Genomic DNA, 27,726 nt, shown 5'->3' with positions numbered 1-27,726 from the left:
ACGTCCTGGCCGGCAGGAAGAACCAGGGCAGTCTACAAGCTCAGAGGACACAGCATCCCAGCTTCCTCTTGTGAAAATTCCCTCGTATGTTCTTGGTGCTCTTACTGTCACATACGTTAATGTTCACAGCTTGCAGTCCGAAAGCGTTTGTAGGTGAGGGCTGGAGTGAGCATCAGCCTGTGTGCCACAGGCTAAAGTGCCTGCAGTGTAGCCTCCCCGGTGCTCCCTTTGATCAGGGAGGCTCGAGGTGTTCTTGGAAGCTTTCCACATGCTTCCGGCACCCGCTTCAAGTAATGCCTTTAGAAACAACTATTTTGGTCAGAAATATTTCTGAAGCTGTGCCACTGTGTATCACCTTCCCGAGGTGCCTTTACCTCCTGTCCTGTCCCTGTAAGGCCTTTCCTGATGGTTCTGCGGACTTTCACTGCAGGTCAGTGCTGGTGACACGAGATTGCTTTCTGGAGGTCTAGCGTGCACCCTGCCCGCCCCTCTGTCCTCTGCCTGGCCTGTTCTGTAGCTGTGAATAGATGGCACGGTTAAGAGCAGGAACTAAGAACCCACACACGCTTTTTAAAGATACTTCTTCTTGGGAAAGATATTTTTGTTTTCATCAGTAAGTATACATGGAGTTTCTGTAATGGAAACCACGTCAATTTATTCTGAGTGCGTATGTGCAGAATAGGGAAGTTTATCTAGACTAGGAACTCTAACAAACATGCTTCCTGGGTCCTCCAGACAATTTCCCCCAGATATGTTTCAATCTCAAGAAAATAAATAGCCATTGTTAATTAAGTATCTGGTGATTATAATATTAACTCTGTGACTTTTGCATAAAATCTCCTTTGTGTGTTTGCAGAGGACGATGAGGCCTCTGGATAAGCCACGTTTGCACGGGGGAGCCAATTGTTAAGAGATGTTGATATATCCTCAGTGTGGGGATACATTGGTCATAATTATGACTGACTTAGTCATGTTCTTGGTCGGAAATGCAACCCCCAATTATGACATTCCCTTGGGAAAATAAGTCTCTGGTTTAACGGGATGATTTTGTTTGGACTCTGATTTAAGGAATGGTGTCTAGTAAGACTGGGGTGGAGCGGGGTTAAGGGTGGGAGGCATGGCTGCTCGTGGACCTGTAAGGACTGAGGTACTGCTTCTGAGTTTACTGGGATCCCAGGACCCGTTTTGGTGGGAGAGCAAGATGTCCCTGAAGCAGGGGCCTGCTGGATGCCATATTGAGTCTTCTTAGAATTGCTGTGTGGGCATTCTGACATCGTTGGGGGGAAGGAGGGGGTCATGGGTTCAAGATCATTGACATGATGTTGAGGTACAGAGCTGGTGAATAGTAGTAATTATAATTTATTAATCCAGCCCTTGGTGGCATTTTATAAGTTCTGATGAATGCTGAAGAAAGGTGCTCTGATCTATAATAAAATCTTAGCTCTCAAATTTGGTTCCTTTTCTCGTCTGCTTCATTAAGTTCCTCAACCACTGTTTATTAATTTTTTTATGCTTGCATTTCTGTTTCAGATCTCAGATTCCTTGAAGTGGCATTAAAGAGCACTAGGACCTGAAAATGAGTGAACTTGACCAGTTACGGCAGGAGGCCGAGCAGCTTAAAAACCAAATTAGGGTACGTTGCTACATGTGCGTTTAGTTTATTTTGTAAATCATTTGGATTTCAGGTCAGATGTTACCTGTTTGGGGAAAGGTGGGTTTCAGAATGACTGCTGAGTGTTTTGGATTGAAACTGAATTTTCGCTGGCCCAGGATGGGCTAATTACAGAGTCAGATATTTGGCCTGGCACGTGGCTTTCAGGGTTTTGTTTTCTAGTATATCATTATTTGAATATACCAAAAATGTTTTCAATTTATGAACATCTCTTCTGTATATTTTTTCTTAACCTTGGGAATTTGCTTCATGACATTCTCTTGGTCACTGTGTGGAGTGTGGTGTCTGCTTCCCTCCCTTGTGACTGTTTAGTCGAGGACAAGAAACTGGTTTAAAAATAAGGGTATTAACAACAGCAATGGCAAGTGTCTCCGGTGTGCCAGAGGTGTGCTGGCGAAGAGTGCCAGCGTGGACCTGGGCGTCTACAAGTTTTCATGGGCTGTTACATGAGGGCAGGCGCATCTAGCTGAAGATGAAAACGCCACACATCGTTCACCTGCCCTGTACAGCAAGGAGCTCCCCGACTCTTAAGGTGTGAACCCCAGCCTGTCACTGGCGTGTGCTGTCCCACAGCAGAGCCCTTGCACTTTGGAAAGGCGGACTAGGAGGGTCTGAAGGCATCAGTTCTGCTCTCCTCCGGTTTTGTGAGACCGTGTTTTTAATGAACGTTTTCTGGAGGAACATCCAATGCCAGTACTTGCTCCTGTTCTCAGACTGTTGATAAGAAGGCCTGAGACAAGGAGGGCGGACCCTGGAAAACCTATCCGCAAGACACTGAAGCGGATCCATGTCCGCTTGAGGCAGGGGCTCCTCAAGGCCTAGCTAGTCCCACAGCATCGTTTTCATTTTCAGTGTGTGTCTGAGCAACAAATTGTTTTTCTGAGTCCATGATGAGATTGGAGACTGGTTCCTTTCAGATGACCAGCTGTATGTTCAGAAAGCTGGGTGGCAATTGGAGAAAGAAATCATCATCATTGGAGCCAACTTTTTTCTTAAGCTTGAGAAAAGATAATGGAGTTTTTTAAGTTACAGCCAAGAGGAAACAAAGTAGCTTTCAAATTCAGATTTTAAATCTTAACATTTAAAAGATCAGATACATAGCTCAATAAAAATGAGGGAGATTTGGTGTTTTGCTCTGATCAGACTTGTTTAATATGTCTGTCTACCTCTACCCTCCAGAGTAGAGAAATCAGAACTTTGTGTTTCTAACAGCTATAAATTGTTTAGGTAGAAGATGTTGTTCGTAGTGGATTCAGACCTGTTCACAGCAGATGCAGAAAGTTTGCGTGTTGCAGGAGAGAGACCTCTGGTTTCAGGCAAAACAGCCTGAGAGCTCATGTTGTGTCTCTTCCAGTCTTGTGGAGCCGGTTATGTCGTGAGCCTCAGGCAGCCCCCCCCGGGGGACAGCGTGAGTGTGGGAGCCACACATGGGGTTTGAAAGTATGAAAAGAGGGGTTCCTGGCTGGCTTAGTTGGTGGAGCGTGAGACTCTTGATCTTGGGGTCCTGAGTTCAGGACCCGCATTGGGCATGGAGATTACTTAAAAATAAAGTTAAAAAATGAAAGTGTTAGAAGAAACAGGCTGAGGGGCGCCTGGGTGGCTAAGCGTCCTACTCTCGATCTTGGCTCAGGTCGTGATCTCAGGGTTCGTGGGGTCAAGCCCCATGTTGGGCTTGCACTGCACTGGTGGCATGGAGCCTGCTTGGGATTCTCTTTATCCCTCTCTGCCTGCCTCTCTCTCTCTCTCTCTCTCTCTCTCTCTCTCTCTCTTTTTCTCTCACTGTCACTCTCAAATAAATTTTTAAAAAAAGAAACAGGTGGAATCAATTTTTTTTTTTATTTAAAAAAAAATTTTTTTTTTTTAAGAGACAGCAAGAGAGTACATGTGTGAGCAGGGGAGGGGCAGAGGGAGAGAGAAAGAGAGAGAGAGATTGAGAATCTTAAGGAAGCTGCACACAGCACAGAGCCCGATGCGGGACTCAATCCCACAGCCCTAGGATCATGACCCAAGCCAAAATCAAGAATCAGATGCTCAACCAACTGACCCACCCACATGCCCCCAGGTGGAATCAGTTTTTAACAGACTTTGTCTAAACCAGTATATCTAAAATATTGTCATTTCAGCATAGTTAATAGATTTAAAAAAAATGTTTTAAGTGTTTATTCATTTTTGAGAGAGAAAGAGAGAGAGAGAGAGAGAGAGAGAGAGAGAGAGACAGAGTATAAGTGGGGGAGGGGCAGAGAGAGAGGGAGACACAGAATCCAAAGCAGGCTCCAGGCTCCGAGCTGTCAGCACAGAGCCCGATGCAGGGCACAAACTCACGGACCACAAGATCCTGATCTACAATTAATAGGTATACATATATATATATATGTGTGTGTATGTATACCTATTAATGTTTTATTTATTTTTGAGAGCGAGAGAGAGAGCACATTTTTAAAAAAAATTTTTTTAAACGTTTATTCATTTTTGAGAGAGACAGAGAGACAGAGTATAAGTGGGGGAGGGGCAGAGAGAGGAAGACAAAGAATCCGAAGCAGGCTCCAGGCTCTGAGCTGTCAGTACAGAGCCCGATGTGGGGCTCGAACCCATGAACCACAATATCGTGACCCAAGCCAAAGTCTGATGCCCAACTGGCGAGCCACCCATGTGCCCCAATTGATAAATATTAAAAAAAAATAGATATTTGGGATGCCTGGCTGGCTCAGTCCGTGGAGCATGCAACTCTTGATGTCAAGGTTGTAATTTCAAGCACCATGGTAGGTGTAGAGAATACTTAAAAATAAAATCTTTATGGGCGCCTGGGTAGCTCAGTCAATTAAGTGTCTGACTTTGGCTCAGGTCGTGATCTCACGGTTTGTGAGTTCAAGCTTTACATTGGGCTTTACGTTGACAGTGTGGAACCTGCTTAGGATTCTCTTTCCCTCTCTCTAACCCTCCCCTGGCTCACACACACTTGTGCTCTCTCAAATAAATAAACTTAAAAAAATAAATAAATAAAATGTTTAAAAAATAAAAATAAATTAAAAATAGTATTTTTATTATTTTATATTCCTTTCTTTGGACTGGGCCTCGAGAATTCAGTGTGTCCTACAGGCCTCACTTTGTCTTGCTGTGTCTCATGTACGAACTGGACCACTCCGAGGAGAGCACCTGAACCACAGCCTTTTGTACACCCATCTGCCCTGGGCCAGTCTCAGGAGCCACATCTGTGCAGTTTCTTTGTACAGCCCGGGAACGGGCAGCAAAGGCTGTCCCGAGTCCATTACACCAAACAGGAAGAGAAAGCTTTCTTTCAAAAAGAAAAAAGTCTTTTCTTTCTGATTGCCCAAGGAATACATACGTGTTAAAGAATGCAGGGCGTAGGGAGTCCAACAAGCAGTGGTCGGTGACTCTAAGAAGGTTTGCTTTCTCAGATTTGTGTTTGAGCTGAAGGACCCCAAGGACCATCTCATCCTACTTTACATGGTGAGGAAACAGGGGCTCGCAAAGGGATGCTGATCAAACCGTGGCATGTCTCAAAGTACATGAGCTAATCAATGGATCCAGGAGAAACTCGTCAAGTACAGGCGCAGACCATTGACAAGGTGACCGTGCCAACCGTCACCAATGCGAAGGCTCAGTGCACGACAGAGTCCCAGGTCCGACTGAGCAGAGTAGGCGCCTTCTCCGGGTCCCGAGCAGGAGGAGGCCTCCCTGTGTGCTCGCTACCTTCAGGGCCGTTTCTCTCCGCGGCCGGCATGGAAGCCGTCGCACTAAGTAGTGGAGCTGTCACGCACATTCTCACCAGGCCGTTAAACTGGAAGTTAATCTGCAGGATGGGCGGGCTGTCTGTGTTTAGGAAGCAGTCACAGAGACTGCCTCCATTAGAAGACTTCTTCCTGTGGCATAGGCAGTCAAAGATGCTCGTCCTGAGAAATGCTGCCTTCGGCGACGTCCAGCACTTGTTGGCTCAGATGAAGCCCGAATTGGAGTTCCTGTTTAGTTTTTTAAAGTGGCTTTTCCTGGGGCGCCTGGGTGGCTCAGTCAGTTAAGCGCCCTACTTGGGCTTAGGTCATGAGCTCACGGTTTGTGAGTTCGAGCCCCACATTGGTCCCTGTGCTGACAGCTCAGAGCCTGGAAGCCTGTGTCTCCCTCTCTCTCTGGCCTCCCCCACTAGTACCCTGCCTGTCTGTCTGTCTCTCTCTCTCTCTCAAAAATAAATAAAAACACTTTTAAAAAGTAACAAGTAAAATAAAATGGCTGTTCCCTCCATTTACCAATAGTATTCCCATGGTCTATTGTGTGGTATGGTATGAAATACAGTTCGATCTCCGTACACTATCCAAAATGAAGTTGCTTAAGTCCCGTGGTTTATTTTTCCCCACGTAAAAAATTCTCATTATTCTTTTTTAAAACTTAAAGCCATGTATAACATCAATAAGAATGGTATTGGGAAATAAATGTTAAACTTGTACTTGGTAGGTAGAATCCACCAATGAAAGACTTGCTACTCTGGACCTTCCCTCTGCTCGTCCCTTACCCCAGATCGAGGCGCTGGCGTAGAAATACTTCATGGCGTAATTTTTTGGTGTTTTAATTATTTAATCCATTAAGTAGAATTAATCAAGCAGAATGACTTCTATTGGATAATTAAACCTGAATTTGAAATCTAGAACTTTGGTACATTTATAACAACAGTCTTTCTGACTCTGTTTCCATGTTCTCAGTTGGTTCCTCCCAGCTTCGTGAAATAAAGATTACCCCGCAGTGAGGCAGTCTGCCCTAGAGAATGGCGTCCTGGGGTCCCACTGGAGCCTGTGCACGTGTGTAAATGCTGTCATGTGGCCAGCTGTCATTTTGAAAGCAGCTAATCAGATGGCTACGTAATGGAAACATTGTTCTTACTAGAGATTTCTCATGATTTCCTTCAAAATTATTCCTACACTCAAATTTTGACCCTTTTAAAAAAAAGCTGTTGTCTCATTTTCCTTCATAATTTTCTATATTTCCTAGTAATTTTGGTACTGAGGAACAACAAAAACATCTTCATTAGCCTTAGCATATCCCTGTTCATACTTGCTTCCCAAGGTCATTTTATAGATAACAGATGCAAGAGCCGGAAAGTCTTAGTTGAATTTGATTGTCTTGATTCCAGATCCTTTGCTCTTTTTCATAGAGTTTAGCATTAGGTATTGTTTGGCTTGAAAACAAACCCAGGGACACCTGGGTGGCTCAGTCGGTTAAGCGTCTGACTTCAGCTCAGGTCATGATCTCACGGCTTGTGGGGTCAAGCTCCTCACTGGGCTCTGTGCTGACAGCTCGGAGCCTGGCGCCTGTTTCAGATTCTGTGTCTCCCCTCTGTCTCTGCCCCTTCCCTGCTCGTGCTCGCTCGCTCTCTCTCTTTCTCAAAAATGGATAAACATTAAAAAAAAGAAAACAGAATCTTAAGATAACATGATCTGGAGGGAAAGTTCTTTGGGCTAGATATCCAGTGCTTTTTGGACTTGTTTCTCTGAGCCTCACGGCTCCCGCGCCGTTAGAAAGACAGAGCAAGGTGCACAAGCAGGTCTGTGGACAAGCGTAGGCGCCCTGGCCAGCAGGAGGGGGAGCCGAGCCGCAAGGGCGATTCCGGGGTCGCAGGGGTGCGGTGCCGGCTAGGAGGTGAGCCGCCGGCCTCGAACGCAGCGGGTATAACCTGGAGCATGGGAAGCAGGACTGCCAGCGGCCCTGGACTGTGTTGGAGCAGAGGAATGGGGAGAGGGCGTCATCCTCTTGCTTTTCGCTTTTGCTCCTGGCAGTCCGTGGAGGCGCTCCGAAGCTTTGGCGCGAGGACCTGGGATTGAATGTGTGTGACGCGTTACTGACTCCCCCTTTGTCGTTCTTTTTCCTAGGATGCTAGAAAAGCGTGTGCAGATGCAACTCTCTCTCAGGTAAGGACCCATTTACGCAGCGTCGCCCGCCTGGCATTGAGGCTGGCGCCCGGCGGCACCTACATTTGTTGCCTCGAGGGCGAGCTGCACTCTGGCCCCCTCCTCTCACACAGCGAGGGTATAAACACTGCTGGAAGCATTGCACTCAGAAGGCACAGGGAGTAGAGGTTTTTTACATGAAAGATTAATGTCTCACAAGCCTTAGGTAATTACTATTACGGAGGTCAGAATTGCAAAATATGACAGTCTTAAGATAGTTTGAAGCTCTTCTCCTTAACACAGTTTGCCTCAGAACTTGGCTTTCTAAAAGTCCAGTTTAGCAGATCCCCAGAAAGTTGCACACCAATTACGAGCCAGCAGGTCTGCTCCTAGATACAACCCGAAGGAATCAAAACCTGGTGCTCAGACAGGTATATGCACGTGTGTGTTCTCAGCTGCCCTGTTCACGGTTTCTGTGAACGGATGACCGCGTCAGCACAGTGCAGTCCCTTCACACAGCAGAATATTACTGAGCCGTAACCAGGAAGGCACTAGGGGTGTATCTAGTGGCAGGGATGAACCTCAAACAGGATGCCCTGTGAAAGCCCGGACGTACACGCAAGGGCACACGGTGCGGGGCTGCCCAGAGCAGGCAGACCCCCGGAGGTGGTGCAGGTTGGGGGCTGCCGGGAGTTCGGGCGGGCCGGCGGGACTGTGGTGTTTCTTCGGGGGGCGAGGGTGTCCTGGGACTCGAGACCGTGCGGTGCTTGCACAGCAGTATGAACGTGCTGAACGCTGCGGGCTTGTTCACTTTAAAACGGTGAATTGCACCTCATTAAAAGTCCAAAGAATTAAGCAAACGTGAACGAAAATTATGTCCGTACTTGTACTGAGGATGGCTATATGTGCTACGTTGTCCCAGTGCCTTTGGGGACGTGCTGTAATTGGAGTTAAACAGTAAGTTAGAAAAAACTGCCCTTCATAGAATTCCTAAATTTGAATTCTCAGATATACTTGGGACTGCGCATTTTTGAAGCCCACAGTTGGGGTGCCTGGCCAGCTCAGTCGGTAGAGCACACAGCACTTAGTCTCAGAGTCGTGAGCGTGAGCCCCATGTGAGATATTTAAGCAGAGATTACTTAAAAATAAAATCTTTTTTAAAAGGGCCCCATTATTGCAGTAATACTCAGTCTATCTGTCAGCTCCGAATCATTACTGTCCATTTTTACGTGTCACGGTGAACCCGCGGGTATTCACGTCTGGCTCTGTGCCGTAAGCAGCAGCATAGTCCGCATCAGTGCACGGCCTGGTCGCTGCGGACAGTGTGTGAGCCGCGGGCCTGTGTTCGGTTGTGATGGAGGCTGAGACTAATGTGGAAGGAGGGCGGGAGGAGCTGCGCCTGGACAAGCAGTTGGAGGAAGTGGGGGAGACTCGGGCGGGCCGCGCACCTGTGGACGGGCGCCGTGTGTGCGCTCTGGGGGGGACCGAGCTCCTGAAAAGCAGGTAGAGCAGTGGACTTCCTACAGACCACGAAAGGCAGGTAGGTACCACGGTAAGCAGGAGGAGTCACAGGGAGAGCCAGCCGGGTGACCGGCGGGAGATGGGTGGGCACAGCGCCTTGGGCAAACGGCACAGCCGGCCCGAGGGCGCTGGGGCTGCCAAGCAGGGTGGGAGAGGAGGAGAGGAGGCCCCAGGGGAGGTCATTCCATCACAGACTTTTAATTTGCAGTAACTTTTATTTTTAAGATCACAAACAACATCGACCCGGTGGGAAGAATCCAGATGCGCACCAGGAGAACGCTGAGGGGGCACTTGGCCAAAATCTATGCCATGCATTGGGGCACGGATTCCAGGTGTGTGGGGGCATGAGCAGAACATAGTGCTTGGTACTCTCAAGGATTGTTCTGTTTTTCTGAGGGAAGATAAACCTAAAGTCATTTGCTGTTATTTGTAAAGAAACCATGAGGTTGTTAGCTATCTGGGCAGGCCAGGTATAGCATCACAGTGCACATTCCCTGTCCGTATTTCCACTCACATTTCATCACGACCCTCGTCGTGTTGACATGAGCTCCGATTCTGACCTCGCCGCACCCCCTTGCTCTCCCAGCTCCTCTGTGCGGTGCCTGTGTGACTTGGGGAGGTTATACAACCTCTCGTGGCGCCTTGTCTTTCCAGCCGTGCCTCACGACTCCTTGGCCCATCCCCTCTTAGGTTTCCGTGTCCGGGCTCAGGGATCGTAAACCTACCCTACATTGTAGGGAAGATTAAGTGTGTGGAACCTTACAGCAGTGACCCCAGCATCCCGAGTGCCGCGCGTGGGTTTGCTGTTGGTTTTCTCGGAGCCCCAGCAGACGTGGCGACGCACGACTTAGCTACTGCCGTTGTCCATTCCTCTGGCCCGTCTGCCCACCTTCCTTTTATCCACCGTCCCAACGAGAAAACTGCCTGCACGGGACTCACTGTGTTAGCTTTAAATTCTGCCCTTATTCAGATGACTTCTTCCTCTCAGTGGTTCATCTCCATCGTGTTCTGGGTCCTTCTCCCCCATCATTCTCTACACCCATTTCCCTTAACCTGCAGCATCACTTAGGTGAAACCTATTCCGCCCTCTTTTCTTTTTCTTTTAGAGGCTGCTAGAAAGTTTGTCTCTTCTACTTATTCTACCCAAATAAATAAAGTGCTGTGTGACTATAGCATACTGTTTCAGATACCTAATACATGAGTCTTCAAATGCGTTTCTTTGAGTAGCATTTTTTTGTGTGTTTGTCAGAGAGGAATTGCTTGATTTTCTCTTTGTTCATGAAATTGTCTGCTTCAGAGTGTAAACAGCTACAGAACAAAAGAATCTATCTTTAGTTTGTTCTATACAATGTTCTGTACAATTTCAGATGCAAATGAGAGCTAACTTCAATCATTTTAATGATGGCAGTAATCAGAGAGAATAAGAAAGGAGAAAGAAAAATACCCTTGCTAATCAATCTACCTTGGAATTTGTTATCAAAAGTGGACAGTAACCAAATGGTATATTACCTCCAGGGCTTCTCCTCCATCTGTAGCAACATCAGTGTCCTGATTAGACAGGACGTTTGATAGACAGTCCTGCAGCCAGGTTGTACTTGGAACCTGGTACTCAGGAATCCAGTACTTGAAGCCTGGTACTCAGAGCCCAGTACTCAGGGATCCGGCAGTTGGAGCCCGGTACTCAGGAACCTGGTACTTGGTGCCCAGTAGCCAAGTTCCCTGAGCAGTTGCTCTCCTGCAGCAGTCAGGCTCTAGTGTGGGGAGTGGTAGAGAGGACGTGTTCCTCCTACGTCAGGGTGACCAGGGGAAGTTGACCTGCAGGCAGCCGTGTGGCCAGAGCAGTGGAAATGAGGATCGGGGCTGAGGGTGAGGCAGGAGGGCAGGCGGACACCAGACCATCTAGCTTCCTGATAGTTGTGTGCAAGGCATGTGCCGTCAGGTTCAGAGCACAGATGGTGTTTTGAAAGCCTCAGTGTCAGCAGGAAGAAAAGCAAAGACATGAATGAGCAGCACCGAATTCAGGGTCCTGGGCACCCCTTAAAGAAGGGTGACGTGGAAGACCCTGTGGGAGGCTGCTGTGCAAGTCTTGTTCTGTTTCGTGGAGGGTGTGGTGGACACACACACTTGTTTTATGACTGCTCGTGAAACTGCACGGCTCTGGCCGCAGTGCCCTTCTATGGGGGCCTTATTTTGGAATCAAACGGTAGGAAAACAAAACATGATATTTAAAAAAAATTTTTTTTAACGTTTATTCATTTTTGAGAGACAGAGAGAGACAGGGTGCAAGTAGGGGAGGGGCAGAGAGAGAGGGAGACAGAATCTGAAGCAGCTCCAGCCTCTGAGCTGTCAGCACAGAGCCCGACGCGGGGCTCGAACTCAGAGACCGCGAGATCATGACCCAAGCCGAAGTCAGATGCTTAACCGACTGAGCCACCCAGGCGCCCCGAAAACAAAACATGATATTAAGGAGGATCTATGCTCTTCAGAGCCTTTCAGAGATGACTTTTTCTAGATAGCCATGTTTTCTGGGTAGGTAAAGTTTTGCCTTTTTAAAGTCCAAAGTAGTTTTTAAAATTTTGGATGTGCATTTTGCTTACGTTGTCTTTGTATTTCCTGCCTCCTTCATAATAAATAAAGGTTATTGCACCAGATTTTTCCATAACTCAGGGCTCTAATTCATGAATACCAGTTATCTTATCACGTTTGTGTAATTTGTAGATGCTCTCAAATGTTGCACTGAGTGGCAGTTTGTTTTTCAGAATCACAGGAAGACCCCACGATAAGAGGTTTGTGTGTCTGCCTGTGTCAGTGTATAATCTGTCTACCTTTATGTTTATCAACACACGTATTCATTTGTGCCTAAAGTCTCCTTTCTACATTGGCGAGTCTCTTTCAGTTACAGAAGTTAATGTAAAACTTTTTCTCCCCCTGCTAAAATCTGCTGGAGTCTTGTAATTGAGAGCGAGACACAACTAGCCCAGCCAGGCTTGAGAGCCCTCCCTCCTCCAAGGAAATGAAGGGCCGGACGCGTTAGGATGTGGGCCTCTGTGTGACCTCTGTTTTCGGCTTCCCGGAGCTCTCACTTCCTTGCCGGCTCTCGCCTGTGCGTTCTGGGTGGACAGTGCCTCATGGGAACTGACTTGTGAATAGCTGACAGCTCAGGGGCAGAATCACCCCAGTTCTCCGGCGGTTGTCCTGTCTCGGATTAAGAGGTGTCTTTACTCACCTTCTAGAGGATCATCGGACAGCTTAACGTTTCTCTAACCCCTGGGCGAGTCAGCAAATATTAAGCTCTCTGACCAGGAGAGCTTTCTAGAGGTGACCCTCCCAGAGGACGCGCTCCTTTGCCTTGGCTCGGGTGGTCCATTCAAAGCCAGAGATTGAGCCGCACAGTGAGCGCTATTCGTTACCTGGAAGGAAATAGCTTTAAGTGCCTCACGTGTTTGTAACTGAACCAGGTGCAGGACTTTGCTTCAAGAAACTGCATCTGAAAACTGATAGGACTGGACGTGCACTCGGTTTGGTTCTGTGATACATTTTGCAGTGCACCACTGAAAATGTTTGTGTTCCTTGCCAGACTCATTGTTGACTCCTTGTGAAGGAAGTGTGTGCATCAGAACCTAGAGTTTGATGGAAAGTGTCACAGTGTCACAGTTGTGAGAGTGATTTTACCTGAGTAAATTTTACCTCCAGGTTTTGTTCAGTTCATTAAGCCAAATATGTGTAACCCGTGTTTGATTAAAATCTTTAAAATTAAAAATCTGTTGGGGTGGTGGCCATGTGGCCCCCTCCACACCTAACCCATCCTCCCGTTTTCACATACCTAGTGTGTCCCGGCAGAGATTTAAAGACCCTTGGGGGTCACCTGTCAGCCTCAGTTGGGGCTGTTGGGTCCATGGGGAGTCCAGAGACGCGGTCCTTCTCCTTGAGGTCTGGCCCTGCCACTGTCCTCTCCTCCGATAGGAGGGGCCCGCGGAAGACTGGTCCTGCCCACGTGTCCTTGGGGGAGGTGGGAAACCCTGGGCGCCTGCGCAGCACCTGAGCTCACCCCTGGGGGTAGTGCCGGGATGCCCTACTTAAAAAACAGGAAAGAAAAAAATCTGTCATCACACACCATACTGCAGCATATCTCTAGAGCTTCCTTGCCATTCCTTGAAAACAGCACATTTTGTAGGACAGAGTTCTTAGGGTATCTTATGAATAGCTGTGGTTCCCAGAATTACTCATGCTTTCCTTCTGCAGTATCCTGTCTTAATGCTGCAGATATAGACAGTGCACCTTTCAGCACAAGATCCCAAACTTAGCAGTTATCCAAAGCAAGAAAATAGTCTTGAAGAAAATTCATGACAGTTACTAGTCTCTTCTGCTGGACGAGGCACGGTTCCGCTATAGTTAGTCATCTCTTTTAAAAGCAGGTGGGAGGTTAAGTGCCTCCTTAATGTTTCCAGGAGACCTGGAGACTAGATTTAGCTCAGCCGAGGAAATCTCCATGATTTGTTTGTCTCATAAATTTGGAATAGCTAAAAGCTTATTATTCTTTTATATCTAAGCTTTCTACGTGTCTAAATGGAAGCATATTTGTGTATTAAGTATTTTCTGCCATCTTTGGTTTTTGAAAGATCTGTATGTCTCAGGGCTCCTGGATGGCTCAGCCGGTTAAGCGTCAACTCTTGGTTTTGGCTCAGGTCACGATCTCATGGTTCGTGAGTTCGGGCCGCATTGGGATTCTCTCTCTCTCTCTCTCTCTCTCTCTCTTTCTGTCTCCCCCTCTCTCTCCCTCCCTCCTCTCTCTGTCCCTCCCTGCTCACTGTCTGTCTCTCTCTCAAAATAAATAAACTTTAAAGAAGAAAAGGGAAGATTTGTATGTCTCAAATTTGATGAACAGAAACCAAACCTAAGCAGGTAGAAGAACTCAGCCTGTCCTATCTCAGCAGAGAGTGACTTTAGTGATCTAGTTTGCATTTGAAAGCGAGTGCTCTTGAATCTGCACTGTTATTTGTGGGAGTATTTTCTTCCATGCTTTCAAAGTTGAGTTAACAATCGGTCCTTTTGTATTTTCTCATACATCAGTATGCTTTGTCCCAAGCAAATGTGACACTGAAGTGTGTGTTGAGTCACAGATTTAGTTTGTACTGTTGCCTTTGTGTGATGATGTCTGTGGTGCCCATCAGTTTGCTCTTGTCCTCTCCCTCTAGGCTTCTAGTCAGCGCCTCACAGGATGGCAAACTGATCATCTGGGACAGCTACACCACAAATAAGGTAAGGGCTGTGTGGGGTCCCCTCCCTGAGAAGCTGACCCCGGGGGAGGCGGCCTTTTAAACTCTGGTTCACTTGTGTAAAACCTCTAACAGGATAGGGAGGGGGCCGTGGTGCTTTCTGTTTTTAGTGTGAAGGCAGATCACATGGCTAGCACACGTTAGTAGTCTCGTCTGCACAGATGATTATCTCCTTACAGGGCAGGTGGGAGGTTAAATGCCTCCCGAATGGTTCTGAGAGACCTGGATTCCAGATTTAGCTTCGTCTGGGACATTTCGTGTTTTATTTAAAAATGTAGAAATTCAGCTTTTCATTTGGTTGTTAGTTTTTATGAGCGATAACCTGAAAGGCAGTATACTTTGAAGTATAATAAATGAAATTATTTTAAAAACTTAATCCAAGGTTGTGCTGAATGAGAAAGTACTGTCACTGGGTCCAAGCGTATGAAAAGACCAGACTCAGTCGTATTTTACTGGAGAGTCCTAAGCGTGCACAGACGATTACAGTATTTTTAACAAATTTATCTGAAGCACAGGGAGGTCTGTGGCAGGATTAAATACAATGTGTAGTTTGGTTACTTCACTGAAAACTTTTTGCAAATCAATTTATAGCCATTTTGACACGCCAGTGAAATGTTTTCTTTAACATCGAGTTTGAGTCAGGAGGCGCCAAGGCTGTTACTTATGTGCACATCTAACCGTAGATTGTGACTTTATTAAGGCTGCAGATTAAATTGGTGTGCAGGGCTGGTGGCTAGTTAAATTAGTACTTTACTGACTGGCCACGCATATAAATTACTTTCAAAATACTTTTGGCTGTTGTTTTGCTCTGTCACCTTCCGTGCAATGAGAGTTGAAGACTAGAAATAGAGCCCTGGAGTCCACAGTTGGCGTTGTTGAACTTGAATGTGTCTGCATCTCTGTGTTCTGTCATGTAGGTGCATGCCATCCCTCTGCGCTCCTCATGGGTCATGACCTGTGCATACGCGCCTTCTGGGAACTACGTGGCCTGCGGTGGCCTGGATAACATTTGCTCCATTTACAATCTGAAAACTCGTGAAGGGAATGTACGTGTGAGCCGTGAACTGGCTGGACATACAGGTACCTGTTGTCATCAGTAAGCTCAGAGTTGTAGAAGATGGTTGCATTGTGTGCTTTGGACTCTCCCCTCTTGTCAATAATGATTCAATGAGATTGCTTGTAATAATGGCCACAAACACTCTGAAAATGAAATCAAAGACAGGCTTGGATATGCCTTTACCATTAAGAAGCCTTTAGATTGAAGTTGCTGTGGCATCCTGTTTTCAAGGGTCGCAGGGACTTAGGTCACTGCCTGAGTAGCTGGCAGCCGCCTTTTTGAATTTATGTTAACACAGGTGACTCTGTTACCTCCGTCTAAGCCATCTTGTATCTTAAGTGCCTTTCCACAGGGGTTTCCTAGTCTGAACGTGCACGTTTATCCACGTGTATACGTACCGTGCATTCCCGCGCCTACTTGTCCGGACTGGTCATCTGCGCTACTTGATGCCAAGTAGCACTCTTGTGGGATAGAGTGCTGAACACGGCCAGCGTTAAGAGTTCGGTGGTACATTATTTTGCCAAGTTTAGTTTCCCTGCGACACTTGTTATTCATAACAAAAGGCATAGTGTTTCTGGTCTCTTCCTAATATTTTACTTATATTCTCAGTTCTCAAACTTATACCCTGCTAGGCTCACCTGTCTTACGTGCAACTAAAGAAATGGTCATAATTAAAGGAGTAAATAATACTGCTTTTGACTCTAGGTAAGCCTTGTGTTAAATTGATTTTAGTCAGATAAAAGTATGTCCATTCTCCTTTTTTTTTTTTTTAATTCGTGTGACTTCTTGTGTTGTTTTGTGGAAGTGTAATTAATATACGGTGGTACCAGTTTCAAGCATACAATATAATTATTTAGCACTCTACACATTGCTCAGGGCTCATCATGGTAAGTGTGTTCTTGCTCCCCTGTATTTCACCCTTTTCTCCCCACTCACCTCCCCTCTGGCAGCCACCAGTTTGATGGTATTGGTTGTCCTTCTAAAGATAGGCTGCCTGTATTTTCTCCATTTCTGTCCTGCATTGTCTCCTGCCCTCTGCTTAGTTGGGGGTGATTCCGTCTTACTTTTCTAGTGTCTTAAGGTGGAAACTTAGATCTTTTTCAGATTTAAGCACTTGAACCTGTAAATTTCCCTCTAAACATGGCTTTAGTTCTATTTGAAGTATCTTCAAACCCTTTTGATTATTTCTTTGATTCATGGGTTACTTAAAAGTATGTTGCTCAACTTTCAAGTACCTGGAGTTTTCTTAGATAACTTATTACTGATTTATAATTAAATTCCATTATGTTCAGCGAACATATTCTGCAACACTTCAGTTCTTTTCGGTTTATTGGGACTTGTTTTTAAAGGAGCAGATAATCTGTCACAGTGACCGCGCCGCATGCACTTGGAAATCGAGTCTGTTCTGTAAGTGCTGGGCAATGTTCTCAATGTGTTCATTAGAGCCAGGCTTTTGAGCCAGAATTCTTGATACTGTTCAAATCTTCTATATCTTTATTTCTGTAAATTGCTGAGAGAGGTTTTTTTTTGTTTTTGTTTTTAATGTTTGTTTATTTTGAGGCAGCGAGAAAGGGAAAGAAAGAATCCCAAGCAGGCCCTGCACTTTCAGTGCAGAGCCTGAGGTGGGACTCAAACCCACGAACCATGAGTGGAAATCAAGAATCGGCTGCTTAACCATTTGAGCCACCCATGTGCCCCTGAGAGAGGATGTTAAAGTCTCTGATTATGGATTTATCTTTCTCCCTTCAATTTTGTCAGTTTTTGCTTTATATATTTTGAGCTTCGTTAGTAGAAGTGTATGCATTTGTGTTGTCCTGTCTTCCTGATGAATCGATCCTCTTACCATGATGAAATGTCCCTTTTCCTCTCAGAATATTCTTTGTTGTAAGTCTGCTTGATCAGATGTGAATAGAGTCACTCCACATTTCTGTTTATTGTTTCCATATGTTTTTTTCCATCCATTTTCTTCCAGCACGACCGCATCTTTATAAATAGAGTCCATTATAGACAGCTTACAGTTGGGTCTTGCTTTTATCTATTTTAAAGGTGTCTGCCTTTTCACTGGCATGGGGTTCGTTTCTGTGTCACGTAATGTTGGCATAGTTGGATTTAGCTTTGTCATGCCACCACCTGCTTTGCCTGCCTGCCTTCTTTTCGGTTAGAATACTAACCCAAATTCTTGGAATCCTAGTTGAGCTTATCTGTTGGCTTTTTTAGTTTCCTCTTTGCATTAATTTTGAGTGGTGTATCTAGGGATTACAATGTACATTCAAAATTTTTCCAGGTCCATTCAGAGATAATATTGTATCAGTTCATATAAACTTCAAGAACCTTGCAGCCGTAAAGGCCCATTTTTCTGCCCTTCCTCGTTTTTTATGACATTTTCATGGCTCTTGCCTCTATGTGCCCCCATAAAACATTGTTCTACTTTTTCCGATACACATTCTTAGCTGTTTGAAGAGATTTGAGTTGTCCTTTACGTTTTCTCAGTATTTACCATCTCGAGTGCTCCTTCTTCCTGTCCGAGGACGGAAGGAAGGGCTCCCTTTGGCCTGATGTGTTTGTTTTAAGGTTTCTCACAGTTAGTGGAGGTCTGCTAGCAGTGATTACTCTCCATTTTCATTTATCTGGAAGTATAAAATTTGAAAAAGAAAATTTTTTTTTAATATTTATTTACTTGGGGGAGGGCGCAAGCAGGCAAAGGGCAGAGAGAGGGAGACATAGGATCCCAAGCAGGCTCTGTGGTGACAGCAGAGAGCCTGATATGGGGCTCGAACCCACAAACCACGAGATCATGACCTGAGCCAAAAGTTGGACGCTCAATCGACTGAGCCACCCAGTTGCCCCTTCCTTCATTCTTGAAGAGTTGTTTTTTTTTTTTTTTTAAGATTTTATTTTATTTTTTTAAAGGAATCTCTACACCTAACATGGGCCCGAACTCACAACCCCAAGGTCAAGAATTGCACACTCCGCTGACCGAGCTGGCCAGGTGCCCCAGTTTTCCTTCATCTTAAAGAGTCTGTTTGCTAGATCTATTGGTTTCTGGGGTTGATAGTTTTTTTCTTTCAGTACTTTAAAGACTTTTCTTTGTTTTGTAGCAGTTTGACTGTGTCGTGCCTCTATGTGGTTTTTCTTTGTACCTTGCTCCAGCATCTTGAATTTGTGAAGTTTTGACTTTTACTAAATGTGGGACATTTTAGGTCATGTCCTCAAGTACATTTTCTATTCTGTAGTCTCCTCCTTTTGCAATCAGATTTGGTCCTTTCAGACCTGTCCTCAGGCTTATGTGACTTTTGTCACCTCTAGTATTCTGACTACCCAGCAACCTATGTATATGAGATGTTCTGTTTTTAGTTCTAGAATTTTTGTTTGCTTTTTAAAAAAACAGTTCTTTTGTTTGCTGTTTAAAAAAAACAAAAACAGTTGTTTTTCTACTGAGATTTTCTTCTTATTTATTACATGCATATTTGGTATCCTTCATCACAGTTCTGAGAACTGCCTTCAGAATTCTTGTTGGCACTTCAGCAGCTAATCCTTTTGAGGTTGGTCTTGAGGACTCTTTTCAGTCTGGGTGACGTTTTCCTATTTATTAGTATGTCTAGTAATTTTGAATTGTATCCTGGACGTCATGAAGCGCTGTGCTGTAGGGCCTCTGTACTCTTGAGTCGTGTCAGGCAGCAGCAGGAGCCTCGTCTGTCCTTTTCCCATCAGCCAGGCCGTGTGGAGCCTGCTCTTTGCCCGTGTGGTTCAGATAGAAGCCTTGGGCACTTCGGTGTGTGATTGAGGGCTCCTCTTCTGTGGCTTTCTCCTTTCTAGGTTTTCTTTCACTTTCCTGCTATGGTTGCCCACAGATCTGTCCACTGGCTATTCAAGAAGGTTGGACACGGATCTTACCCATGTGGTGTCATAGATGGGGGCCTGCCTTAGAAACAGGCTCCATCAGCGCCTTTCTTTTCTTCCAAGTGTAGGCTCCTCTTCATTCTGTCTGCTTCTGTTTCCTGTGCCTTTAGTTGTTTGTTTGTTTGTTGTAAAGGTTTTATTTTTAAGCAATCTCCACACCCAGTGTGGGGCTTGAACTCACAACCCTGAGATCAAGAGCCGCCCGCTCCACCGACTGAACCCGCCAGGCACCCCGTCTGTTTTTTGTCTGGAGCTCATCGTTGTTTTCTGTGGGGGAGTTGAATTGCTCCTGTGGCCAGAACTGCTGCCCCATGGCTGGAAGCCACATAGGCCACCTGTGTGGTCCTCGTGAGCCGTGTGATTGTCCAGTGAGCACACTTCAGAAGTCACTTGGTTTATAGCATTGATGAACTGCCAACACTTAAAAACATATATCCTTGGAGCACCTGGGGGACTCAGTCAGTTAAGTGTCCGAGTCTTGGTTTCAGCTCAGGTCATGATCTCTTGGTTTGTGAGTTCGAGTCCCATGTCAGGCTCTGGGCTGACAGTGCGGAGCCTGCTTGAGATAGTCTCTCTCTCTCTCTCTCTCTCTCTCTCTCTCTCTCTCTCTCTCTCTCTCTCTCTCTCAAAAATAAATAAACCTTAAAAAAAATACATTCTTACTGTTTATCAGTCTGATTTATAATCAGATTCAGGGTATTGACTTCCATTTATAATTAAGGATTTAGATATTTTAACACTATGTTTGTTGAAACAAAAAACAAAATTTGGATTAGAGGAAATACTTAAAAGTTTTTGTTTCCTTCATATGTCATGAAATTTTACTTCCTGGGAGTTGAGTAGTTTCTTAAAAGCATTTGGCTGCTTAAGAGTATGCGTAACTTTCTTCAGACATGATATATCATTTTTGGCTTCAAGTCAATATAGTTAAAATCTGATAAGCTTAAAATAGTCTTGTTTGGGGCACCTGGGTGGCTCAGTCGGTTAGGTGTCCGACTTTGGCTCAGGTCATGATCTCACGGTTCGTGGATTCTGGCCCCTCATTGGGCTCTGTGCTGACAGCTCAGAGCCTGGAACCTGCTTTAGATTTTGTGTCTCCCTCCCTCTCTCTCTGCCCCACACTACTCACACTTTGCCTCTCTGTCTGTCTGTCTGTCTGTCTCTCAAAAATGAATAAACTTAGGGCGCCTGGATGGCTCAGTTGGTTTAAGTGTCCAGCTTCGGATCAGGTCATGATTTCACAGTCCATGAGTTCGAGCCCCGCGTCGGGCTCTGTGCTGACAGCTCAGAGCCTGGAGCCTGCTTTGGATTCTGTGTCTCCCTTTCTCTCTCTGCCCCTCCCCTGCTCATGCTCTGTCTCTCTTGCTCTCAAAAATAAACAAACACACAAAAAAATTTTTTAAATGAATGAGCTTAAAAAAAAATTTAAATCGTCTTCTTTTAGTCAGAGGGTAGAGGTGTGAACCGTTAGTGGATTCAACACAACTTGAGTGTTTGCTGTCTTTGTCTCGTCTTAGACCTGAGTGTCTGTATAATCAGTGTGGTGTTTATTACTTACGATGCCTTTCTCTGGCCTGAGTGTGAGGTTGAGAACTCTTGGTTAAGCCACGTTTGGGACATTTTCTTGTAGAATTTTAGAAACTCGGTTGCACAAAACACACCCGTGAGCGCTGTTGTCAGCAGTCATACCAGTCGGTCTTGTCTTCCTCATGTCTGAGAGTCCAAGGGGGCTCCGTTCGCTCACCTTCAGGGGTAAGGCTCTTGGGAATCAGTTGTGTGCCGCTGTTGTTTCCGTGAAATATAACGGCCCACGCGGAACAAACAAGTTTCTGTCTCTGGAGTCAGTTACCCAGGGTTTGTAAACCCTTTGCCAGTACTGCAGAGAGGAAACCTCAGATGGTATTCGCTCTTGCAGAGTCAAGACGCCCTTTGGAAACGGCCACTGGACTGAATTCACAGTGATTGAGGTGGGGCACTTATTATCATTGTTATAAATGTATGACATGCAGGGGCGCCTGGGTGGCGCAGTCGGTTAAGCATCCGACTTCAGCCAGGTCACGATCTCGCACTCCGTGAGTTCGAGCCCCGCGTCCGGCTCTGGGCTGATGGCTCAGAGCCTGGAGCCTGTTTCCGATTCTGTGTCTCCCTCTCTCTCTCTGCCCCTCCCCCGTTCATGCTCTGTCTCTCTCTGTCCCAAAAAATAAATAAACGTTGAAAAAAAAAATTAAAAAAAAAAATAAATAAATGTATGACATGCAGAATATAACTTCCCAAGTGCTGTTTTGGTGGGAATAATAACGTGAGAAATGAGGAATTTCCCTAAAGACTCCCATCTGATGACGGTGTCAGGCCTGGTGTCACAGACTGTTCTTGGAGCAGGTCCCTGCATGCTGCTAGGAAAGCTGTGACGCCGGCTTTTATGAAGGAAGGTTCCTTCCTTCATAAACCTCTCATTGCAGTGTGGACACACTTCCCTTCCCGAGGTCGTTCTGGTCAAGATGGCCACAGATGCATAAACATTTGGGTCCGGAGTTTAGCCAGAGACGTCCTGGGCACAGCCTGGTGTGGTTGCTCAGCGACTGCCTTTCCTTCCTGCCAAACCAGCTGTGGTAGCTGAAGCTTCGTTTTCTAGGGACGATCTGTTCATATAGTCTGAGGCAGGGTATTTTCTGTTCGTGTGAAAGCACAGCGGACCAGACCCATTGTCTAGTGAACTTGGATATTGGGGGCAGGGGATGGAGATGTTTTCCCCTAATTCTGCAGAAGGAGTCATAATGGGGCTGCTCTTTGGTACCCTTTTCATTGGCGGGTTAAATGTGACATGGGCCCTAGGCTTCTTGCGTGTTTGTCACAGTCTGGGAAGCACAGGTCCCACTGCTCACTCACGAATCGCATGGACCGTACGGGCAGGAGGTGGGGGGGTGGTGGTCAGGCCACCTGACCTGGGGCGCCTACTGGGCACAGGGGCTCACAGTGCTGTCCGCACAGTGGGCGTGCGCGCCCCTTAGCTTCCCTCCGGATGGCTCCTTGGACCTACTTTCCATCTTGCCTGCTTAGCAGCCCCAGCAGAGAGAGAGAGCCACAGGTCCTGGCCAGTCCTGCCATTGGCCACACTGGATTCCGCACCCGCCCCATCTAGCCCTTGGATCGATTGCCTAGACCCAGACCTTAGACCGTCCTGGAAGGATAATGGCAGGCTCTACTGAAAACCCTAAGACCCGAGAGGGCGAGGCCACGCAGCCTTGTGGGTGCATCTGAAGGAGTTTCAAGTCTGCTTTGTCTTCATCAGATCCCCAGCTCTGGCATTCGCCTTTCACGTTGGCCTCTCGTTGGGTGTTGTCAACCCTCCTGACTCTCTTTTTTTTTTTTTTTAATTTTTTTTTTCAACGTTTATTTATTTTTGGGACAGAGAGAGACAGAGCATGAACGGGGGAGGGGCAGAGAGAGAGGGAGACACAGAATCGGAAACAGTCTCCAGGCTCTGAGCCATCAGCCCAGAGCCCGACGCGGGGCTCGAACTCCCGGACCGCGAGATCGTGACCTGGCTGAAGTCGGACGCTTAACCGACTGCGCCACCCAGGCGCCCCGACCCTCGTGACTCTTAACAAAACCCTTCTTTGGCATTTCCTCACTTCCACAGCTTCGAGTTACTTCATAGGCCTTCTTTCCTTCTTAGCAGACTTCTTGAACATTGTGCTCTCACTCGTCTCTGCTGCCTGGCTGTGGTGCGTCCCTCAGCGTGGGGCAGGCGGCTCTTCATCCAGCTCCGGGCTGGAACATGGTCCCCCCCAGAGTGGAAGCTGCAGCTGGCGCTGCGTGGGTGCCTGGGGTGGGGCTTTGTGTCTCCAGCTCCCAACTTTGACTTAGCCATAGTGCCCAGCGGGGCCCAGTGCTCTCTAGGCGTGGGCTCAGCTACACCGCCAGCATGTGCTTGTTGTAGAAATTCGGGGAAATACCCTGAACTTCTTCCTTTGTGTGTTTTCCTTAAATGTTTATTTCTGAGGGGCAGAGAGACCGAGCACGAGCAGGGGAGGGACAGAGAGAGAGGGAGACACAGAATCCAAAGCACACTCCAGGCTCCGAGCTGTCAGCGCAGAGCCCGACGTGGGGCTTGAACTCAGGAACCGTGAGCTCATGACCTGACCTGAAGTCGGATGCCTAAGAGGCTGAGCCACCCAGGTGCCCCTCTTCTTTTGTGTTTTTAACCTACAATCTCACCCAGAACTATTCTAAAGAGTTGAGAGAGTTCAGTGCGTGCTGATGTGTCTGTTGCTGGATGTCTGGGCAGTTTCCGGTTTGTCAGTAGTGTGAACGTTCTTGCAGGTGGATGACCCCTCAAGCCTATAGCCATTTTCTTGGGATAAATTAGCTAGCCAGGCCCTCTGGTCTCGGGGGCCACATGAGTCACTTTTCTGTGCACGTTGGTAGTCTCGGTTTTGCTCTCTCTGGGTCGGCACCTTCTCCAGATGCAGAAGTAGGCGTCTCTGCTCCTCTGGCAACGGATTCCCAGCCAGGCAGCACACTCTGTCGGTACGTCCTGCCTCTGTCCTCCAGGCCTCAGCCGACAGCACACCCTGGTGTCCCCCATGGTCCTTGACCCAGGGACCTGTTCTCTGCACTGTCTCATGTCAAGCCTCCTCTCTCTGGACTGTGTGGCGCCCTTGTCCCTGCACTGGGCTGTCCCCCAGCATGTCCTGACACTGTTATCCGTGGTCTCCATGAGGCGTAAAGGAACACTCTTGTGCCTTTGCACCTCCAGATTTGGCACCCACGTGTGTCGGGGTCTGTTTTCCCAGCCCCTCTGAAAGGCTCTCAAGAGCCAGCAGCACCACTGGCTGGCCACTGTGTAGCATACGGCCACACCTGGTGGAGGCCATGTTCGCCCGAGGTAACCCCCCCGCCCTCTACCACACACACACACACACACACACACACACACACACACACGATGGGATTCATTTCTACCCGAGGTGACTCCGTTCCCCGCCCCCCCCCCCCCACACACACACACGTGTGTACACAAACAGCCCTCCCAGGGAATTTATTCATTCTTCAGTTTTAAAGATGGTAACTGCCACTGGTCGTTCAGGACTTAGTGCACCAGCGGCTCTGTCCCCCCTGCAGTTCTCTGGCACCATCCGCAGTCCACGGGGGGGGGGGACGGCAGCTCATCAGAGAACGCGGTGCCAGTTAGCCACCGTGTGAGGATTGCGTTGCTTGTTTCTGATTTGCGAGCCCACATTCTGAAGCCTGACTGTGCCCAGCCAGGTGGCTCCTGTGAGACCGTCCTGGTGTTGGAGTTCACGGAGTGCCGTTCGTTGGGCCCTTCTGCAGGCTTCCCTTCCACGCTCACAGGCCTTGGGATGCAGAGTTTGTGTTAGACGGGCCCCATCACGGTGCTGTTGAAGCTTGTTAGCCTCGGTCCGATTTTTCTTTGTGGAGGAAAAAAAAATTCATAAAAAACAACATCTACCTGGTTATTGTTTCTTCCTCTCGATGTACAAATACAAAGCGGACCACAGAAATGAGTTATCAGATTGTGAGCAGGAAGCCCTGACTTTGTTTAATTAAAAGTAATATCTGTGTATGTGTTTTGAAAGCTCAGACTACGGAAAGTTAGGAAACGAACGTGGGAGACCGTCGTCCCCGCCACTGCCCCTGCCCCACTCTGAGCCCGGCTGTGCTGCCACAGCCTCTCAGGACCACCCCGCCCTCCTCTTCACGGCATCGGTCTTAGTCTTAAGACCTTCTGTGACTTCCTGGTGCCACCTGTTGTTTTGCAAGTGGGATCATTTCCCACAGCCTTCCTGGCTCCCAATAACTGCTGCTTGCTGATCATCGGAGGCCCTGAAGAGTCCCCACCACTTTACCAGCTGACGCGGCATGCCGTCTCTGGTTCTTGGCGGTGGGGGGGAGCTCATGGGTTCCACCTGGCTGGACCACAACCTGTGTGATACACGAGGTGGACAGAGGCCGTCTTGGAGGTCATGTTTCTTTGGGTCTTTGATCTAGGAGTGCCCTGCCTGGCCCTGCACGGGACACTGCTGGTGCCGAGTCTCCACGGCTCTTCTCTCCTGACCTCCTTGTGCTCCCAAGTCAGACAGGCTGAGGCTGTGATGGTGCAGCATGAGGGCCACCTCACAGGACGCCGTCGCACGCCCAGGGCTGGTTTTCGGAAGGGAGGGACATTTGAATTGACTTGAGCGATGGCAGAGTAGCCAGGAAGCAGAGCCTCAGCAGTATGAGGGACAGGACCTGGGGGTGCACTGAGCAGCTGGGGACCAAGGGTCACATGCACGGTGTGGATTTGTTATCAGGTGATCTTTCCACACAGGCTGCTCCTCTCCTAGCTGGGCATTGATTCACCTGTGGAGTCCCTAGTGTCCCTCTGGACAGACATGACATGGCCTTCGAGAAGTGCTTGACCACACATTCTTTTCTTGTCTTTGTTTTAATGTTTATTTATTTTGAGAGGGAGAGAGGGGGAGAGAGAAAGAGAATCCCAAGCAGGCTCTGTGCTCAACACGGAGCCTGACTTGGGGCTCGATCTCATGACCGTGATGAGATCACTACCTGAGCCAAAAGCAAGAGTCAGTCACTTCACTGACTGAGCCACTCAGGTGCCCCTACACATCCTTTTCTAGGCACGTAGCTGATATTTAAAAATTGTCATCCAGGGGCGCCCGGGTGGCTCAGTTGGTTAAATGTCCGACTTAGGCTCAGGCCATGATCTCACTGCTCGTGAGTTCGAGCCCCGCGTTGGGCTCTGCTGACGGCTCCCGAGGCTCCGAGCCAGGAGCCTGGGGCCTGCTTCAGATTCTGTCTCCATCTCTCTGCCTCTCCCCACTCGTACCCTGTCTCTGTCTCTCGGTCTCTCTCAAATGTAAATAAGCATTACAAAAGTTGTCCTCTCCAGATATTTTGGTAACATCTCTCAGATAAATGCTTCATTTTCCCTGTATTCTTATACTTTCCATACCAAAACCGTTCCATGGGTTTTTCTTCTTTGTGTATTTATTTGACCGATCTTCACAGCGTCACCCAGGGCCCTCATGTGGACTGGCAGGGGTGCCCTGTCCTTGTAAGAGCACACCTGTGTGACCGCCTGGCTGGAGGGGGCGGGGCGGCTCTGGCACCATCCTGGCCACCAGCCCACTGGGCACACGCCTTACGGCGGGCAAGGGGAGGGCGGTGTGCTGCGCTGCTAATTCTTCGAGTCACTTACAGTAGAACAAAACTATAAACCATGATCCACAGAGCTAATTAAGTAGAAATCCTAGTGTGTAGGTAGGGAAAAACTGATTTTCTGTTTTACCTTTCCTCATACCAAAAGCTGATCGAGGTTGGGGATCTCAGTGTGCCCCACTGCCAGCATCCCGGCATCGGCACCGCAGCTCTGCCTCGCCTCCCACACGCTCAGGCGCCATCCAGCCATTTCCACGCCAACTTGCGTACTCTAGCTGGCATCCTGTAGAAAACCCCGCCGCCCCGCTTGGCGCCCCGATCCCAGCTCTGGCTGTGCCTTCCTGGAGGATTCAGGAGGCCTCCGCAGACCACCCTTTCCCATTCCTTCCCTAACATGTACATACGTTGTCTCTCCCTCCTGGGATGTGAGCTCACACCCCAGGAGGGAGAGAAACAGCCCTCTGATCACAGATATGTTCCAGGTGCCCACAGGGCTGCCCTCCAGGCACCAGCATAAGTTCTTGTGGGATGAGTGGATGTGGGAGCGGAAAGGGAACCCCTGTCCCCACATACGGATCAGAGGAACAGAGACAGCAAGACACCTCTCAGGGTGCGGGGCAGAGGGCTCGCGGCCTCTCCTCTGAGCTGGCATCCGCTCCTCCAGGCCTGTGGGCTGTGCCACCTTGTTTGTTCATTACTGCATGTGGGGCGGGGCGGGGGGCGGCTGGCAAGCATTGGTCTACACCTAGATGTGGAACTTGCAGGTGTGTTCATTCTGCCAGTGTGTTTTCTGTTTACAGGACCTTAGAACTGCGGGCGGGGGCTTGCAGATCAGGGCCATCTTCTGGTTTGTTTTCCAGGTTACCTGTCCTGCTGCCGCTTCCTGGATGACAATCAGATCGTCACCAGCTCTGGGGACACCACCTGGTGAGCACCTGTGCGCCCTGCCTTGTCATACTGCTCACCTTAGACGTGTAGGAAATAAGACTCTTGGCATTAATCAGGCCATCTTTTATTAATTTGAAGTGGCCGTGAGGTGTCAAACACAAATTCATGAGCGATGAGCAAATTCCTTGTACTCTTGATAGATTTTAAAGTTCAGAGTTTAATTTTGAACAACGAAGGACTGACTCATAGGCATCGCAGCTGTAGGTGACATGCCTGTTTTTCTTTCCCCTGGCCACACTCCGTCTGGGCAACTGTTGGCATCCCTTTGGGGAGCGA

The 27,726-nt window shown here is 47.8% G+C and overlaps 1 protein-coding gene across 3 annotated transcripts in view; it reads left to right on the top strand.

Moving 5' to 3' along the window:
- Positions 1–27,726, top strand: part of GNB1 (G protein subunit beta 1) — an 89,270-nt gene that overhangs the window by 54,914 nt on the left and 6,630 nt on the right. For all 3 annotated transcript variants that reach the window (XM_023257953.2, XM_023257952.2, XM_019836005.3), the window contains 6 exons: positions 1,531–1,633; positions 7,546–7,584; positions 9,310–9,416; positions 14,280–14,343; positions 15,278–15,440; positions 27,363–27,429. In XM_023257953.2, coding sequence (XP_023113721.1) covers positions 1,577–1,633; positions 7,546–7,584; positions 9,310–9,416; positions 14,280–14,343; positions 15,278–15,440; positions 27,363–27,429 — 497 coding nt within the window. In that variant the 5' untranslated portion in view covers positions 1,531–1,576. The remainder of the gene's footprint in view (positions 1–1,530; positions 1,634–7,545; positions 7,585–9,309; positions 9,417–14,279; positions 14,344–15,277; positions 15,441–27,362; positions 27,430–27,726) is intronic.

Source organism: Felis catus, chromosome C1 (genome assembly GCF_018350175.1).
Source record: "Felis catus isolate Fca126 chromosome C1, F.catus_Fca126_mat1.0, whole genome shotgun sequence".
Classification (NCBI taxonomy): domain Eukaryota; kingdom Metazoa; phylum Chordata; class Mammalia; order Carnivora; family Felidae; genus Felis; species Felis catus.
The sequence above is the reverse complement of the archived record's forward strand: the minus strand, read 5'-3'. Positions and strand labels throughout refer to the sequence as shown.